Source organism: Solanum verrucosum, unplaced genomic scaffold (genome assembly GCF_900185275.1).
Source record: "Solanum verrucosum unplaced genomic scaffold, falcon-dt-bn FXZP01000165.1, whole genome shotgun sequence".
Classification (NCBI taxonomy): Eukaryota; Viridiplantae; Streptophyta; class Magnoliopsida; order Solanales; family Solanaceae; genus Solanum; species Solanum verrucosum.
This window is the reverse complement of record NW_026020340.1, coordinates 1821837-1839893: the sequence shown is the minus strand read 5'-3', so window position 1 is coordinate 1839893 and position 18057 is coordinate 1821837. Positions and strand designations below refer to the sequence as shown.

General features: G+C 36.7%; 3 protein-coding genes across 3 annotated transcripts; all 3 read left to right on the top strand.

The window, feature by feature from the left end:
• Positions 1-246: 246 nt before the first annotated feature.
• Positions 247-11373, top strand: LOC125837229 (splicing factor U2AF-associated protein 2). Its single transcript, XM_049516385.1, has 14 exons — positions 247-382; positions 1390-1503; positions 1836-1970; positions 2067-2257; positions 3627-3860; positions 4128-4220; positions 4319-4357; positions 5244-5333; positions 5461-5563; positions 5723-5803; positions 8567-8643; positions 9010-9090; positions 10328-10419; positions 10864-11373. The coding sequence occupies exons 1-14, from the start codon at positions 313-315 to the stop codon at positions 10988-10990; spliced, it is 1527 nt and encodes a 508-aa protein (XP_049372342.1). The 5' UTR covers positions 247-312; the 3' UTR covers positions 10991-11373.
• A 751-nt stretch (positions 11374-12124) lies between these two features.
• Positions 12125-12751, top strand: LOC125837120 (uncharacterized). Its single transcript, XM_049516263.1, has one exon. It carries the CDS (start codon positions 12162-12164, stop codon positions 12729-12731), a length of 570 nt encoding a protein of 189 aa, XP_049372220.1. The 5' UTR covers positions 12125-12161; the 3' UTR covers positions 12732-12751.
• A 2723-nt stretch (positions 12752-15474) lies between these two features.
• LOC125836981 (stearoyl-[acyl-carrier-protein] 9-desaturase, chloroplastic-like) lies at positions 15475-16107 on the top strand. Its single transcript, XM_049516121.1, has one exon. It carries the CDS (start codon positions 15475-15477, stop codon positions 15940-15942), a length of 468 nt encoding a protein of 155 aa, XP_049372078.1. The 3' UTR covers positions 15943-16107.
• Positions 16108-18057: the final 1950 nt, after the last annotated feature.

The following is an 18057-nucleotide window of genomic DNA, read 5'->3' as shown; positions in this document are numbered from 1 at the left end:
AAAAAATTATAAGATATGTAATATTTTACAAATTAACGTGAATCTAACTAATTTGCTTTTAAAGTAGTAAAATTTCGCCAAGTTACCCATATCGTAAACCACGAAAAAATTCAATATTATTTCCAACCTCCCAAACCCATATTGCTAAATCCATTAAACCCGGACTATTTGCACCGATTTCAAAGATCCGACCCGAATTTCCCTGAACTATTTGTTTATGCATTTCCTATACAGTTCTTTTCTGTGAAAACGAAGAAGAGGCAGCAGCACAAAGAAGAAGCTACTACAGAAAACTGGAGAGAAGCAAATTAAATGGCATCATTGAATGCCTCTGAAGATCATCTTCCTCAACAAGAACAATTACCACAAACGTCTTATACGGGTCAGTTGTAGTCTCTATATGTGCAATTTGGTTTCTTTTTTTCAAACCCAGTATGTGTGTACCTTTGTTTATTGAGAGCTATGCTTTTGTATTTGTGTTATTTCTGTATTTTAGGAGATGGGTTTCGAGTATCATATTATAATTTTAAATGGGTCGACTGATTTTTCTCATTTGGAGGGATAGAAGCTATACTTGGATTATTATAAATTGTTATTTCAGATACTGTTTTTCTTCTCAGTGATAGTAGGAGGATTTCTCAAATTTATCGATGTTAGGAAAATTATTGCTTTTTTAAAGTGTTATGAAAGAAAAACTATAAGGATTGGAAGTAATAAAGGCAGTTGGAAATTTTGGTGAAGATTGTGCTTAATATTAATATGTCGTCATGGACAATAGGATTAACTATAGGCATAGACATTCCTTTTAGGTTTGGCAATTGTTTTCTTGATAACCGAATCCTTCTCCACTTAAATACCGGATGTTTTGTCTGCAGCACGTTGCGAACCCATGATGTGTTTCCTACCACTAGAGTAAAACCCTGGGAGTTTTTTTAGGTTTTACAATCCTATGTGACATTTCAAATTGCTTTAAATTGCCTTTCCTTGAGCCGAGGGTTTCTCGGAAACAACATTTCTACCTCCCAAGGAAGGGATAAGGTTTGCATACACTCTACCCTCCCCAGACCCCATTACACTGGGTATGTTGTTGTTGTACCATCTTATGTGCAGTTTGTTTGATGTTTTTCAAGTAGTAAATTTTCAAATACAGTTTTTGTTGTTGTTGTACAATCTTATGTGACTTCTTGAAAGACTTTCAAATTCAAATTTTCAAATATTTAAATACTAGTATGAGTTTTCATTATGTGCTTCTTTTCATGTTGCCTTTCCTTTTGGGGGTTGGGGTTCTCTTGGTGGGTGGGATGCATTATGTTTGGATTCTGCAAATATGCATGCTGGGTGCTTCATAGGGTGAAGAAAAGAAGTTTGATTCTTGTATTTCTGGTGTAGGTGAAGGCAACAGTAGTTTGTATACAACTTCTGGAGTGAGTTCTGAATTGGGTTGGTATGTGCTTGTGCAAGATCAACAGCAACTAGGCCCGTATACAATATCTGAATTGCGTGGTGAGTTCCTAAACTCCCACTCTTCAATGAGTATATGAAAAACATTTTACCGTCCTCTTATTGAATGATTGCTTATCGAGAGGAACTGATACTAGTGATTTCCTTGTTTAAATTGGATGAGTTCGTCTTTGATGGTTTTGTTCATTTATTTAGGTGTTCATTTGAGTTGTATGCCTTCTGGCTCTCTATTTTGTTGTCTTTGTTTCCTTATGTTTTTGAAGTTTCAGTGCACCCGTAACTATTAGCCTTTATCTTTAACTGTTGTATTCAGCTGTATGATGTTCAGATGGTATGTTGGGAGATTTTTAAGCTTGTTTCCTTGACATGGACAGAGCACTACTCTGCTGGATACCTACTGGAGAGTACACTAGCATGGTCGGAAGGAAGGAGTGAATGGCAGCCACTTTGCTCGATTCCTGGATTGCTGACTGATGTACCTGAGCATAGCACTGGTGGTACAAATTCAGGTAAGGGATTCATCGCTTAAGAGGTGAACCTGCAGAAATGTAATAACTTAACACTATATGGCATTTGGCTGAGACGTCTGTTACCTGTTTTTGCAGTTCCTTTGACTTCTAATGATCCATTTGATGAGTATGAAAAGTTTCAAAAGGAAGTGAAAGAGGCAGAGGACGAGCAAGCAGTCGATGAGGATCAAAGGCCTTCAACTCCTCCAGATGGTGAAGATGAGTTCACTGATGATGACGGAACTAGGTACAAATGGGATAAAGCTCTTAGAGTGTGGGTACCTCAGGTAATATAATATATTACTTCTAGCTGTCTTCTTTGTTCCCTCGTCTCTCAGAAGTTTTATTTTGTGATGTAAAACACATGTGGATCATTTAAAACAAAAAAGAAAAAGCACCCAAGGGTGTTGCCTAGTGGTCAATGACGTGGGTTGAGAACCATAAGGTCTCAGGTTCAATTCAAATCCCAGCAGAGACAAAAAACACTAGGCAATCTCTTTCCATTTGCCTTAGCTTTGGTGGATAGAGTTACCTGGCACCTGTTGCCTATGTTGCGCGGACTCTTCATTTTTGAAGGCGAACCCGTCTCGACGCGACACTGGTGCAGGTGCGGGTGCGGGGTGCGTGTCGGATTCGGTCAATCCGATCCGGACACTTTGACCAGAGCCGAAAAAAAAATTTGGGGAAAAAGAGATCAGTTTCCGGCGACCTCTTCAGAGAGGCGGCGGAGCTGTAAGAAGCTTGAAAAAGTAAAAAGAAGAAGAAAGAGGAGTTTTTTCTTCATTGAAAAAGTAAAGAGAAGAAGAAAGAGGATGAGTTTTTTCTTGAAAAAGTACAGGAAGTACAACTTTTTTATTTTTTTGAAAAAGTAAAGTCTTTTCAACTTTTCAACTTTTCTTGAAAAAGATAACTAAAGGCTGAGGGTTTCTCTAGATAAGTGTGTCCTTTTATATTTATAAAATAAATTAATACTTTTAATGTTTATTATATTCTCTCTTTTCTTTAACAATTATACTCCTTTTATTTTGTATGTAATTATACCAAAATATGCAATTCATTATTAAATATATTTCATAAATATTTTTAATAATATTTTATTATATATATATATATATCCACTTATTTGATTATACTAGATATATTATTATTGTTGTTATTGATATAATTTATTTTTCGAGGTACGCTAAAAATAATAAACAATTATACTATGTATATATAATATATTACACAATATATTATATATACCATGTATACCAATTAGCCGTATCCCCGCACCCGTATCCATACTCGGATTCGCACCCCCGAATCTTAAAATTTAAATTTTGCCGAATCCGACTCTCGGATTCGCATCCGTCTCGGATACCCGCACCCGAGTCCGAGCAACTTAGCCTGTTGCTAGTGGGAGGTGGTAGATATCATATCCCGTGGAATTAGTCGAGGTGCGCGAAAGCTGGCCTAGACACCACGGTTATGAAAAAAAATACAGAAGCACTTTTTTTGTTAATCTGATAATTATGCTTGATGTTGCATTGTTCTTTATCAATAATTTCAAAAAAATGAAAAAACGAAGAAGAAATAGTACATCTTTGTGACTTGTACTTCTTTTCCTTTATTTATTTGTGTTGGAAAGTGTCTTGATCAAATGAGGTTTTATAGGAAGATCCAACCGAGAAAGCTGACTATCCTCTTGAAGATATGACTTACGCAGAAGAGGAGGAACTTTTCCCTACATTGCCTGCTGACATTTCTTCTGGAAATGAGAACAAGAACATGGATAACACTGAGGCTGATAAGAATGCTACAGATTCAATTGAAACTGCCACAGCAACACATAATGGCAAGAGAAAACTGCCTGAAAAAGAAGAGCCTGAAAAAGCCGCTGAAAAGAAGGTAACTCACTCTTTAACTTTTATGTTTCTCCAGGTCAAAGGTTACTTTTGGCTTTTGTCTGTTAGTTGTCTGGATTCAAGTCTCATCTTTTTCTTCTTATTATTAGATTTAATTATTAAAAAATCGTAAAGTAATGGTTGTTTTTCATTTGTTGTGATGTGCACGTTTCCATGTTCCTCTGAGATGAGCAGGCATTATTCAATGTGCCCTCTCTTCCTTCTCCTAACGCATACCTCTCACACCTTTCTTTTTCTATTGTCTGCACAGGAAGCGAATAAACCTCCAGATAGCTGGTTCGAATTAAAAGTCAATACTCATGTTTATATTACAGGCTTGCCAGAAGATGTCACTGTTGACGAGGTAGTTAGCAATTTGTTGTTTGTTCCTATACATTTGTGAGAAGTGCAACATTCTTTTGACTCCTTAAATATGCTACACTAATGTGGAGATCATTGTAGGTGGTTGAAGTCTTTTCAAAGTGTGGGATCATAAAGGAGGTGCGGAACTTCTTTTTTACCTTTATATTATGGAAATTTGATTCTGAAGATTGATATGGTCACATCTAGTCTCTCAAGGTCATTTTAATTTATTTCTGCTTATGAGTACCTGTATTTTGGTGAAAGATGCATTGCAGGTTCTGTTCTTTTTGCTACTCTGGGCTTCACTTTTTTAGTCCAAAAAAATTATGGATATGCAAATGAATATTGTCTTACTATTGGTGATCTGATATTTCTTATTAAATAACTTAAGTCACACTCTCATGGCCTATCATAGAGTAACTTAATACATTTGCAACTGATAACCCTGATTGTTGCACCCAAAGGTGTGGCCTAGTGGTAAGTGAGTTGATAACCATGAAGTCTCACGTTCAATTCCCAGGGAAGAATTTACTAGGTGGTTTCTTCCCATCTACCCAAAAGCCTTGGTGGATAGAGTTACCCCGTACCTGTGCTGGTGGGCTGTAGCAGGTGCTCATAGAATTAGTCGAGGTGTGCACAAGTTGGCCTGGACACCACTGTCATAAAAATAGAAATTGATAACCCTGAGTCCCTGATTGTTTGATGTTGAATTATGATTTTTATCTTCCTTGCTTAGTTGGTTTTGCTTGGATCACTTGACTGCTTTTTTTCTCCATTGACTGATTTTAGTAACTGTTGCATTATGTGTATCAAATGAATCTAAATCCGTCTTATAAGCACAATTATGGTGATAGTTGCACCACATGACTTAAAGGAGAGTTCTATAAGCTTATTAAGGAGTTTAAATATGTTAGCCTGTCAAGTTGTGATCTTTTGACATGGCTTATAGGGCATTCAACCATTCTGTTTTCGCATTTACAAACCAGTATAGAATTTTAATGGTGAGCTAGTATAAAAATTGTAGGATCCGGAAACACAAAAGCCTAGAGTGAAGATTTATTTTGACAAAGAAACTGGAAGGAAGAAAGGTGATGCACTTGTTACATATCTTAAGGTAATGATTCTTTTCTCAAGTACAACAATGATGTTTGGAGTTTTTATTTATTCTTAAGATTTTGGAGTTATTTGTTGCAAATGTTAGTCATGTGTTTTATCTTCATTGGGGAACCTTTGTGCATTAGGAGCCTTCAGTTGATCTAGCCATTAAAATTTTGGATGGTGCACCTTTTCGGCCAGGTGACAAAATTCCTATGACAGTTACACCAGCAAAGTTTGAGCAAAAAGGTAAACAAACCTATGTTCTTTGGTGCATTGTGTCAAGTTGTACTTGGTGATTAGTCTTGCTATTACATTGACCAAATAAAGCATGGCTCAGCTTTTTGCATTTATAGTCATTTGAATGCCTAATTGTTTCCTATGGACAAACCTTTATTGATGTTGCAGGGGAGAGGTTCATACCCAAGAAATCAGACAAGCACAGAAAGAAGAAACTCCAAAAAGTTGAGCAGAAGATGCTTGGCTGGGGTATGTCTTACATGTCTTTTACTCATAAGCTGGTTTTATGCCACAATATCACCTTTCCATGTTACTTTTGGTTCTAAGAATGGTTTGGTAATAGAGTTCCTGAAATGCTGTTTTGTTGTTTTTCAACATTCTGAAGCTTATTGAGTAATATTGTCTAAGATGTATATGTTTGCTTATATCTGCATAAATGGATCTTTGGTCTGTGTGAATTTTGGCTGATGATACTTTTGGAATAAGTTAGTGACTGAAACCATCATTTCAGTTTGCAACAGCTGAACTGACACAATGGATGATTCTTAATTGGTTGAAACATAATGTTATTCAAAGCTTCCATCATAAACCTGTTTGTTTGTAGTCCTTAGTCAGTTCATAAGCGATCTTATTTGTATTATGTTGTGGCTTTTCTTGGATTGCCAACATGGTTTTAACATTTACAGTGCAGTAGCATCCAGTTCTATTTCTCTCTTGCATCTTAACCTGCCATTGCTCAATTCGCCTCTGGAAAGTGCATGATAGACTCACATATCAGTGCCCTTTTGGCCCTTTTGGTCTCATTCTAGGTCATCGTTTCCTCCTATCTATCCACCCTTAGCATGAAATTTCCAGCCACCGAGCTCTATCACACATGCATTCTGACAAATTCCCTCCCAGAGTACTGCCTTACCTACTCTGTATGGCTGTCCTTACATGAAGAGACAGTCACTCTGCACCATCAAGCTGCGCTTATTTATTTCCTTCGTCTTCAAATCCAGACAGCTAACACCCTTGTATTTCCTTCTTTGAGTTGGCCTATCTGAAAAGAAAACAGTGAGTGAGTGCACTAGAGGTCTATCGTTTTTTCAAATGACTGGTACCAGGTTAGAGTGGGAATCCAGTTCATAGCTTTACTTGCCAGTTATTGTATCCTTCAGCCGTGTGGACATCTAAATCTTCACTTTCTTGAGCAAGAGCTGAACTTTATGAATTGGGTATAGGTGCTGTCCATTCCGTAGACGAGAGACCTTCTGACCTACTAGTGGTTTTAGTTGGACAAGTTGACTCCACAAAGCAAAAAAAGCCTCAGATATTCCATAAACTATTACCTAGCCAAGAAAGGAAAAGAAAGGGCGATCTGCTAGGGGCACCTTTCTATTCCTTCTTATCTCCTACATCCTTGCAAGGGTGCTCTGTCTGCCAGACCTTGCTCCATTCAGAAGAGGAATGCTAATGAATTCATGGTCTTATGTTTCTGAGCTTATTCAAGCTTAAAGGTAAAAGAACTAAAACATAAAGAGTGAAGGATCAATTCACTTGCCATTACATCTGTATTTGTATATCAAAAGATAGGTATAGAGCATCTTTAATCAGGTTACACAAAGTAATGTTGGGGTGGGGATGGGGTTTATGGGAATAACTAAAGATAGTTTCTGTCTCAAGAAATTACTGGCAAAGCAGGCAGTTCGAACACAGAACAATCTATCCAGAAGGGGTTTTCAGCTATGCTCAAGATGTGATCTTTGTGGAGAGCAGGCAGATATAATCCACCATCTCCCTTTGCACTTCAACTGAGCTGACCAACTGTGGAAATTTTTCCATCCCTGGGGGCATCAGATGGGCTATGCCAGAGACTATAACATCAATTTTAGTTAGTTCAGATAGGAAGGGAGGGTTAGCTAATCAGGAAGAGAAATGGAGGATTGTTCCTGCTTGCATCTGGTGACAATATGGAAAGAAAGAAATCGGAGATCTTTTGAAGATAAAGGAAGCTCCACCAAGAATTGAAAATGAATTGTCTAGTCCTGTTCTATTTTTGGTGTCAACAAGAATGTACAGCAGAGGCAAAAAATTTTTTTGATGCTTTAGATTTCATCTAGATAGGTGTCATGAACCGTGTGGTTAACCTAACTTTTGGGCTTTGTGAGAAATATTGGAAAAGAATATTATTGAATTGTTGTCGTGTCTACATTATTACATTGAGACCCTATTTATAGACACTAGAATACAATCCTTTAACAAGTAGGATACTATTTACTATTCCTATTTCTATTTGTAAACCTATTCCTATTCTAATAGGATTGAATAAACCTATTCCTATTCTAATAGGATTGTATAAACCTATTCATATTCTAACAGGCTTGACCACACAACTTGTCCAGTCAATTTTATTTTATAAAAGTCGTTGCCATTAGTAAAAAAAAGTAAAGAAATGCGTTGAGAAAGGGCAGATTCCTTTTCAACTCTTTCAAAAGGAAGATACTGGCTTTGGAGTTTTCAGATTATTCAGCTTTTAATTTATATCTGGAAGTGTTTCAAGTATGGAATTATAAGTCGATGCTTGAGGGGTATTAGAGTGTTGGCATGATGAAGACATTAAACAGCATTGTGGATTCAAAAAGCAATTTTACCGTGTATAAATGGACCACAGTCCTTTCTCAACGCAGCTAGCTCATGCAGTGAGAATTGCCCTAGACAATATAAGGAGACAACAACCCATTTCTTCCACAAATGTGGGACACTTGAACATCTTTTCTCATGCTCATGAGTCATGACTGGACATCTGGAGCATGCGCAACACTGTGGGACACATAACATTTACTAATCTTCTTTGTTGCTTCTCAGTTATTAACTTATTATTATTGATTATTTCTTCTATATATTTGATTTGAAGCTCTGTTTATGGTAAGATCTTATCTATTCAATGCAATATTTTCCTTTTCTCCTACAGCATATGTGTTGCTTTTCTCCTTGCCCCCTCTTAATTCTCTTTATCACTGGCAATATCAGGTGGTCGGGATGACTCAAAGATATTGGTTCCAGCTACTGTTTTGCTTCGCTACATGTTCACACCAGCTGAATTGCGGGTAACGTTTCTATGTCTGGATACTCATTTTTGTTATTTTTCAATTTCAGCCTAACCGGAACAGTAAATTGTACTCAAGGTGTTAACAAATAAATTTCAATTACCAAACTACCATACTTTTGTAAACTGGTGGCAACGTAACATAGTAACAAGCAATTGTAGCCTATATTAATCATTATGAAGTGGAGGAAGTTCCTCAGAAGTTCCGGTTTTATTTTTGGTCCAGGCAGCTGTCTGGCTGTTGCCTTAACCAACATTTAATTCTTTGTAGTTTTTCTACTTGTTGAATTCTTAAATGTGAGAATTACCTTTTAGTTATTGTTTCTGAGTGGGTTTTGAGCTAATGCACTTCTAGTGTTGTCAATAGGAGGAAGAGAATTTATGTTCTGAGCTACAGCAAGACGTCCAAGAAGAATGTTCAAAGTTTGGTCCAGTGGACTTGGTAAAGGTATTTTCCAGTTCTCATAAAATCCATTATAATATTGCTTATATATGTCTGATATATATGCTGTCCCTAGTAGAGATGAGTTACTGATGTGATTTTGCCAACCAATATAGGGTGATATGTGCACCTTCTGGGTTTGCTTTCTAAGTTATGTGGTTTTGTGCGAAGTTATTTTGCTCTCTTCATCTGTCAGTAAAGTAGGAATTCCAGATCTTCAAGATTATAAGTACCTTTTATAATCTTAGAACAACAATTGGCTGCAAAGATCAGCTGGTAGTAGCAAGTCAAATGTGGGAAATGAAAACGACTGTTCCATAAATTCACCTGGTTTAGTTGCTTACGTCTTGTTTCTCTTCTACATTTGTGCAGCTGATTGATGTTGAGCCTTGATGCTCCTTCAATCTAGTACCCCTACATAAGCAACTCCCCTAAGGAAGAGTTACAGTGCAAGGCCTGCTTGTTAAATTGGAATCTTTGTCAATGAAAATGTGTTATAAAACCAGCTTATGCTTTAGCTCTCTGAATACTACATAAACGAGCACACCTGATTATTTTAAATAGTTACACAACGTCCTTTAATGTGAGTAGGTACAAATTGACAAATCGTGTGCTTGTTGGGCATCCATTCTTTTTCTTCTGATGTGTGAGACTTCTTTTAATGTCATATTACACCATTTATACTGGGGACTATGTTATTCCTGCTTTGACACTCCCTTTATAGTGGGTACAAACACTGGCTGTATATTTGCGTATGTAGTTCTTATTTACTGCCAATCTGAGGGGCAGTGGGGCTTCTTCCCCATTTGTGGCATGTAGAGGTGGAGCTCAAGGAGTTGGGCATCTTATGCCGAGTTGTTGTTCCTGTTTTCATACTCTCTTGTCCCAACTCCCAAGAGCAGGAGTAGAAAGTTCAAATAGATCATTATACGAAAGTTGGACAAACAAGTGTTTAAATAGTCATTTGAAATATATTTTTCAAATTTCAAATGACTATTTTTTTCTTTCTCAAAAAAATAGTCATTTGAAATTTGAAAAATATATGGTTGGTTTACCACAAAGATTAAGATGATAAAAACTAGTGAAAAATTGTATTGGTTAGTATCCTCGAAAAGTTTGCGATTTAGGGCAAGGTGTTAAAAAGATCAGGACAGAGAAAATGAAATATCTAACTTATGGATTGAGAAAGATATCACAGTAGGCTTTTGGAGGTTTTATCTCATTCATTGATTCACTTTTGCAGGTGTGCGAGAATCATCCACAAGGGGTTATTTTGGTCAAATTTAAGGATAGAAGGGATGCCCATAGGTGCATTGAGTCGATGAATGGACGCTGGTAAGTGATTGCTTGATTTTCATCTGCATCTAAAAACTTTTGTTATCTCATGCAGACTGCATTGAAGATTTTTACCGAAACTTATTAGTTCCTCTGTTCCATTATGTATGACACTGTTTCCTTTTTAGTTTGTTCTTGAAAGAACGACCATTCTATTTTTGGGAACCCTTTAATGTCATGCTCTCACGGCCACAAAAATCCATGGCATGTTTAAGGCCACAAGTTCCAATTGTACTTTTGGTGTGTAGCAAAAATCTTTCTTTCTTTCTTATAATCCATGCCTAGTCAAACACAATATAAATTAGAACGAATGGAGTATATATAAGCAAGCATTAGTAAATCTCGTGAAGTTGGTTTTCTAGATCTACAGCAGAGTAATCAGCACCTGCGTATTGTTCTTGTTTTTGTTTATGTGATTTGACTCATATTCGTTTGTTGCAACAGGTTTGCTGGTAGGCAAATCCATGCTAGTGAGGATGATGGATCTGTTAACCATGCTTTAGTCCGAGATATAGATGAAGAAACTGATAGATTGGAGAAGTTTGGAGCTGAACTTGAAGCTGATTCATAGATGTGCCTTCTGCATGTGGAAATAGTAGCAACACTTATTTTTGCTTGCTATACATCCCATATGTCTATGCAACTCTTTGAATACGAATCCGTTTTCTGAAAGATTCTGACTGCCATACTTTAGTGAGAACTCCAATGTCTTGCAAAAAGTGGTGATAGGCGCTGACCTCGTGGCATGCCAACTAGATTTGTCATCGCAAGTAATGGGTCATCTCCTAGTTTTCTTTGGAGTACATGTAACATGATCAATTGGAATGAGAAAATAGTCTTTTCTTGGTGAAGTGGAGTAGAACTTTCTCTAGCACTTTAACTTTCGGAACGTGACGTGCTTTGTAAGTATCGTAGCTACAAAAAATTGTTTGATGATCACTTGTTTTCACTTTCTTTTGTTGTTATGTTCCGTTCCTTTGACCTTGCACGATAGGAGTAAGTTCTGTATACATCGTACATCTGTTCAAACTTCATTTTGTTGGATTATCATGGATATGTTGTTTGTCATTTTATGTAGACTTATATGGTGTACTTTCTAAGGAATGTACTTTTATTTTTAAAAATGTTAAATTCCTGCAGGGTACTTGACATTATGTTAAGATAATTCCTGTGCCCCTAACCGAGTCCTGGTTTGAATCTCCGGTGGAAAGATTTGAGATACCTTCTCCTACTCTGTGAAGTTACGGAGTCTTTGGTCTCATATTAAGCCGGGACATCATTTCACTCTCTTAACGGAAATGAATGCACCGTAAGACCAGACAAAGTTGCTCACTCGCCTCTGTGAGGCGCCATCTGTCTTTTAAGTTAATTATTTTCTAAGATAACTCCTCTTATTCTACAATAATCCAAGCTACAACAGCACCTCATGAACACTCATATTTTTGTTAATTAAAGATTATCTATGTTTAGCTAAACATTAACAATTAGACCAAAAGTGTCATTATCATTTTTTTAAATGAAAATTTCAAAAAAGTCAAAAAGAGATTCTAATAATTTCCTCTTTTCCCCACACAACGGTCATATACCAATCAAACTCACAAAATATGACCGTTGCACCCCACCCCCCTTTCTCCCCCTCACCCCAACTCCTCCACCTATATAACCAAAACTCCTCATCCTCTGTTCTTCACTTCACTAACAAAAAACTCAAAAACTTCTCTGAAAATCTCTTCAATTCAAAAATGGGGTTCACTAGTTATGCAGAAATCTCCGAATCCCTTCATCGTACTCGAAAATTCTTCCTTTTATGTAACTACATTCTTCTTGGTGCAGCTTCCAGCTGCATTTTCTTGACTCTTTCTCTTCGTCTTATCCCCTCGTTATGCGGTTTCTTCCTCATCCTCCTCCACATTATCACAATTGGGGGTGCTGTTTTTGGGTGCTCTGCTGTTTCTACTCGTTCGAGTATGGGGAATTGGTATGGCCCTCATATGGTATTTACAGTTTTGACAGCGATTTTACAGGGCTCTGTTTTCGTGCTGATATTTACGAGAACAGGGGATTTTCTTGGGAAATTGAAATCGTATGTTAGGGAAGAAGATGGTGAAATGATTTTGCGATTAGCGGGTGGATTATGTGCATTAATCTTTTGTCTTGAATGGGTTGTGCTTACATTTGCTTTTTTCTTGAAATATTATGCTTATGTTGAAGGAGATGGTAATGTTGTTGGTGGATCAATTGCTATGAAAAGAAGTGCTAAAGTTCAAGATGAAGAAGATATCAAGAATTGGCCATGGCCTTTTCAAGTCTAAGTTGATCTTTTCTTGGAGGTGATTTGTGGGGGGTGGGGGTAAAAGCTATATGTATCATAGCTTCTCAATGATTTGTTCATTCATTTGGTTATTTTCTTTTGTTGGGGTAGGGGATGGGGGTGGGGTGTAATGTATGTTGAGTGTTTCTTATTGGTTCTATCATATATATATACAAATATATGTTCTTATTGAGGAAATTGAATTGAATTAGTGATTGTTGTTGAGCCCATTTATTCAAGTATTTTATTAAAAAAACGTAATTGGTCTTGGCCCTCTTGCTAGAAAAAATATGTTCATCGAGATATCATATTGCATTTCTATAGCGTATGTTAGCGATTTTGATCAATTTGATTCATTCTATTAAGAAAAACATAATACTTATAAATGAAGCAAATTAGCTCCATATATACAATATTATGTGTTTCTTATTGGTCCTAACTTCTAAACATCTTTTGTATTGAGGAAATTGAATCGAAAATTAATGATTGACGTTAAGCTTATTTATTCGAGTAATTTCTTAAAAACAAAACAAAATTGGTCTGGGTCCATGTGGTTTGCTTTCCTAAATTGTATGCACTTCAATCAATTTGATTCATTCTATCTATTACAAGACAGATCCTTATAATTGAAGCAAATTAGCTCTAATGATTGTCGTTGAGCACATTTATTCGATTAATTTCTTATATTGACGTTAAGCTTATTTATTCGAGTAATTTCTTAAAAACAAAACAAAATTGGTCTGGGTCCATGTGGTTTGCTTTCCTAAATTGTATGCACTTCAATCAATTTGATTCATTCTATCTATTACAAGACAGATCCTTATAATTGAAGCAAATTAGCTCTAATGATTGTCGTTGAGCACATTTATTCGATTAATTTCTTATTAAAAAATGAAATTTGTCTGGCCTCTTACGGGGGGAGTTTAATATGTTCATTCAGATATCATGTGATTATTTTCCAAAACGTATGCTACGACTTAATTCATTCTATTAAAAAGTAAATTCCGATAACAGAAACAAATTAGCTCCATTTTTCTTTTTAGTGTTAATTCAATTTTTTGAGATTAACATGTTTTAAATTTATGAATTATTAAAGAAATATGAGTTTGACCACTTTCTAAGAATGATATATTCAATAAGATTTTTATCATGGTTACTTTATAATCCAGCTAATTATGCACTGGAATTAAAATAAAACAGAGTTATTATCTAGAGGCTAGAGCATGTGGTCATACTCTTTTTTTTTTATTGACTATAATATTACACTTACTTTCCTTTTTTTTATTTGTTAATAATTCTTTTAACTTATTCATTTTGAATAAGTAAATTACAATTTGACTAATTTACCCTTGTTAATTTAACCTCTTTTCGTTAATTGATTTTAATTATTATTTTTCTGATTGTTAATTTTTTTTACTTTTAAATAAACAAATTATGTGAATCAAGTTGACTCTGTAAGGGCCATGGGTTAAAATTGACGAAGAGACTGATTTAGTTGGGATTATTTGGCCGAGTAAAGTGGGTAGAGAGAGAGAAAATCTGGTAGCGGAACTTTTTTCCATTGATGAAGATAAGGTGTTCGACGAAATGTCACAGACAACAGTGAGTTCTGAAATTCTTGTTCTTAACACAGTTGTCCACGAGGTAGAAATGTAGCTTTGTTTGATAAATGTCCTAAACGGGATACATGAGGTTTTCTAGTTCGTTTTCCTAGCTAAAGTACTGTAATGTTGAATGTGAGTATGTGAATTGCTGCAATTGAATATATCCATTTGATGGTGTCTTATGACATCACACTATTCCTTGTTTGTATAGTTTTCTTGAAGAAATGTGTGGGGTAGTAAACAAACTAGAGTGTTGCCTTACCTTGACTTTAGGTTACTTAAATGCAATTGGGTTGATACTGGGTAGGAGCTATGTTGCTCGCTCTTCAAAAATGTTGACGGGTGTGTGTTGGATTCTCCAAAAATACTGCATTTTGGAGAATCTGACATGGGTGTGGCAACAATTTTTGGAGAGTCTGAGCAACATAGGGTAGGAGTGGAATCTTCTTAGTTCCTTGTCGTCTAACTCGAGAAGGTGTGCTAGTGAGGAGAAAATATAGGAAGTACTCCAGGCAATTGTTGTAAGTTCCTCCAAGCAGTCACCATATACTCGAGAAGGTGTGCTAGTGAGGAGTAAATTCAGGAAGTACTCCAGACAATTGTTGTTAGTTCCTCCAAGCAGTCACCATATACTCAAGCTGTTAGGCTTTTGTTTGCTATGTTTGGTCTAGTCCATAAAGCTAGGCTTGCTTCGTTGTATATTGTCTTCGACGTTGTGATTTGCTCCCATGTTTTATGTGTTTTTGTGATTTTAAAAAAAAAAATATGTTTTCGTGATTTTCTGCATTTTAGGCGCGTCTGTATCTGAGATACAGCTTGCGGTGTGTCTGATACACTGTAATGCGGAGGAAAGTGTCGGCAGGTTCAGTAAATATGGAAAGTATCGTTGTGTATGGTTAATAGGCTCCAAACTATAGCTTTTTTTGAAATTTCTCAGAGGTAAAACATAGATATTATTAATTTCATTTGATGACACTTGCTCTGTAGTTAGCACCCAACAAGGGAGAGGAATAAAGGTTGGGAAATTGTCATGTCAGGGACACCTTTTAATGCTTTAAGTTTGCCCTTTTCCCTTACTGTGATTTTATGGCCTTCCTCCTTAACTGTCATTTTTAAGTTATAGCTCATGAGGTCTTTGAAATGAACTGTTTTGAACATAAGTCTGCTTCTGCTAATTACAGGGAATTTGGAAATGTGAAGAAGGCATTCACTCCTCCACGAGAGGTGCATGTTCAAGTAACCCATTCCATGCGCGATTGGGCTTCACAGAATCTCTTGATGCACCTAAAGCCTGTCGAGAAATGTTGGCAGCCTACTGATTTTCTTCCTGATCCTGCTTCTGAGGGATTTGATGAGCAGGTCAAGGAGCTAAGGGAAAGGTGTAAGGAAATTCCTGATGACTACTTTCTTGTATTAATTGGGGATATGATCACAGAGGAGGCCCTTCCAACTTATCAGACCATGATAAACACCCTAGTTGGTGTTCGTGATGGAACTGGTGCCAGCCTCACTCCTTGGGCTATTTGGACTAGGGCATGGACAGCGGAGGAAAATGGGCATGGTGATCTTCTCAACAAATACTTTATCTCTCTGGAAGAGTTGATTTGAAGCAAATTGAAAAGACAATCCAGTACCTAATTGGTTCTGGGATGGTAAGATTTTTACAAGACCTTATGTTAAAGAGTGCAGCTTTGAGCAAGTGTTATACTGTCTCTCTATGTATCTGCATTTGGCATATCCCATGCTGTCATAAGATTTCTGATTTTTCTCCCAAGTTAGTTCAGATGTCAAATTACGAAAAGTTTCTAATCGTATGAAAACTTGTAAATGGGATGGTTCCTCAAATACAAAATAGATGAAAACTTGTTTTTAATTGTACTTGCACCTTGAATTTTGTTTTCCTTAAGTCAAAGAAATTCTAATCTTTCTTCCTCTATATTCAAATTGTAAATAACTATATGACCATTTCCTTGTTCCAAATAGCCCCACCTAGGTTTAGTGCAAATACAGCAGGATAAGCTACGTATAATAGAATAGACTCTTGTTGTCCAACTCTTCCCTGACCCCTGCTATGCGGGAGCTTAGTGCACATGGTTGAGTGACCAAGGAGAAGAGAGATAGCATCCCGACTGGCTAGGACTGCCCCTCTTAAAGCATTTATATCCTAGATTCATCCATCTAACAAGTCATATATAAAATGCATAATCTTGACTTAGACAGGGAGATAAAAGAAAAAAGGGTACCAAAAGGTTCGTCTTTATTGCTAATAACTATGCTTTTTCCTATGGCCTAAACACAATTGCAAAAACAAAAACCAAGGCTCTAGTGACGTAGCTTTAAACTCCCCTGCACAGACTTCATACCATACTCTCAAAGTTTCTCAACATAAATCAATGGCAAATTTAATGATCAGAATTACCCTCCAACACAAGTGCATTCATCTCTTAATCTCTTTCCTCCAATTTTCTAATCCGCGGAGCCAGTCCACATACATAATCTTGTGCTCTGCGTCCTTCACCAGAAAGATGCAGTATAAAAAGAAGTCCACTAGCACCGGAATCTTCCTCAAAAAGAGGCAGCAAGAGTAGTATGAGTACAAAATCATGCGTACTCCATAGGCATCATAGGCCTACCAACCAGAGTTAATAACTATAACGTACAGAGGATGTTATAAACTCTGCACTCAGAAAATGTCCCTGCAGTTCAATATAAGACGGTCAGTAAGAAGCAATGCAAAGCAAAACAATAATAAAAATGCAACACAATGCTATGCAATATAATGCAATGGCTAATGACCCTACTAGCATACACTCCACAGACAATGTTGTGAGGTGGGACCCATGAGGGACTCGTGAGGTCCATATACCCTGCTTGGACTCGAACCAGGACTTTCGGCAATATAGTCTGTCCGATTCAATAAATTTACTTTCAAGTCAAGCCCTTAGACCACATTTCACCACTTTAAGCATATTGCTTTCAATACAATGCCCATCTTGCCAAATCAACCCCTCATATGTGATAAAATGCGCAAAATTGAGTAAAACTCGACAATGATGTAACAAGTCATAAAATAAGTCATCACCCGAGTTAAGTTTGAGAAAAGTAAGTAATAACCTACCTTGAAAGCCGAGCAATGTGCCACACATACGTGCACATAGACATATATTTAAAGTACTTCTCTTAGTAGCATCACAGTTCAATTTTCTAAGGGAGGAATTTTATCCTTGATAGCAACGCAGGAATTCTTCATAACTGTTAGAGTACTAAATCCATCAACTCAAAATCCCTATTGTTATTGTCACCACTCAATGATGGTCCCCCCTACTTAATTTCACTTCTGGAGGATCAATACTGGTGGTGAGGAGGTGAAAATAGAGATTAAAAATGATGAGATGAAAGTGAAGAATATATCGGAAAATAGTTTTGTTGGAAAGTTGGAGGAAATCACGCCGTTAGAAGTGAAGGACTATGAGGAGTTGGGGTTGATAATAGAACTCGAAGAATTAGGTGAAAGTAGTTTTGACTACTTTCCCCTAATTCCTCCAATTCTACAATCAATCCCAACTCTTCATAGTTTTATCCAGCCTCACTCCCTGGGCTATTTGAACTAGACCATGGACAGCAGAGGAAAATAGGCATGGTGATCTTCTCAACAAATATCTTTATCTTTCTGTAAGAGTTGATATGAAGCATATTGAAAAGACAATCCATTACCTAATTGGT

Excerpts from the sequence above, each read along its gene's own strand:
- LOC125837120 (XM_049516263.1), top strand. The coding sequence starts at position 12,162 with ATGGGGTTCACTAGTTATGCAGAAATCTCCGAATCCCTTCATCGTACT.
- LOC125836981 (XM_049516121.1), top strand. The coding sequence starts at position 15,475 with ATGAACTGTTTTGAACATAAGTCTGCTTCTGCTAATTACAGGGAATTT.
- LOC125837229 (XM_049516385.1), top strand. The coding sequence starts at position 313 with ATGGCATCATTGAATGCCTCTGAAGATCATCTTCCTCAACAAGAACAA. Across the intron at positions 2,258-3,626 it reads TTAGAGTGTGGGTACCTCAG|GAAGATCCAACCGAGAAAGC; the intron begins GTAATATAATAT and ends GAGGTTTTATAG. Across the intron at positions 5,564-5,722 it reads AGCAAAGTTTGAGCAAAAAG|GGGAGAGGTTCATACCCAAG; the intron begins GTAAACAAACCT and ends TTGATGTTGCAG.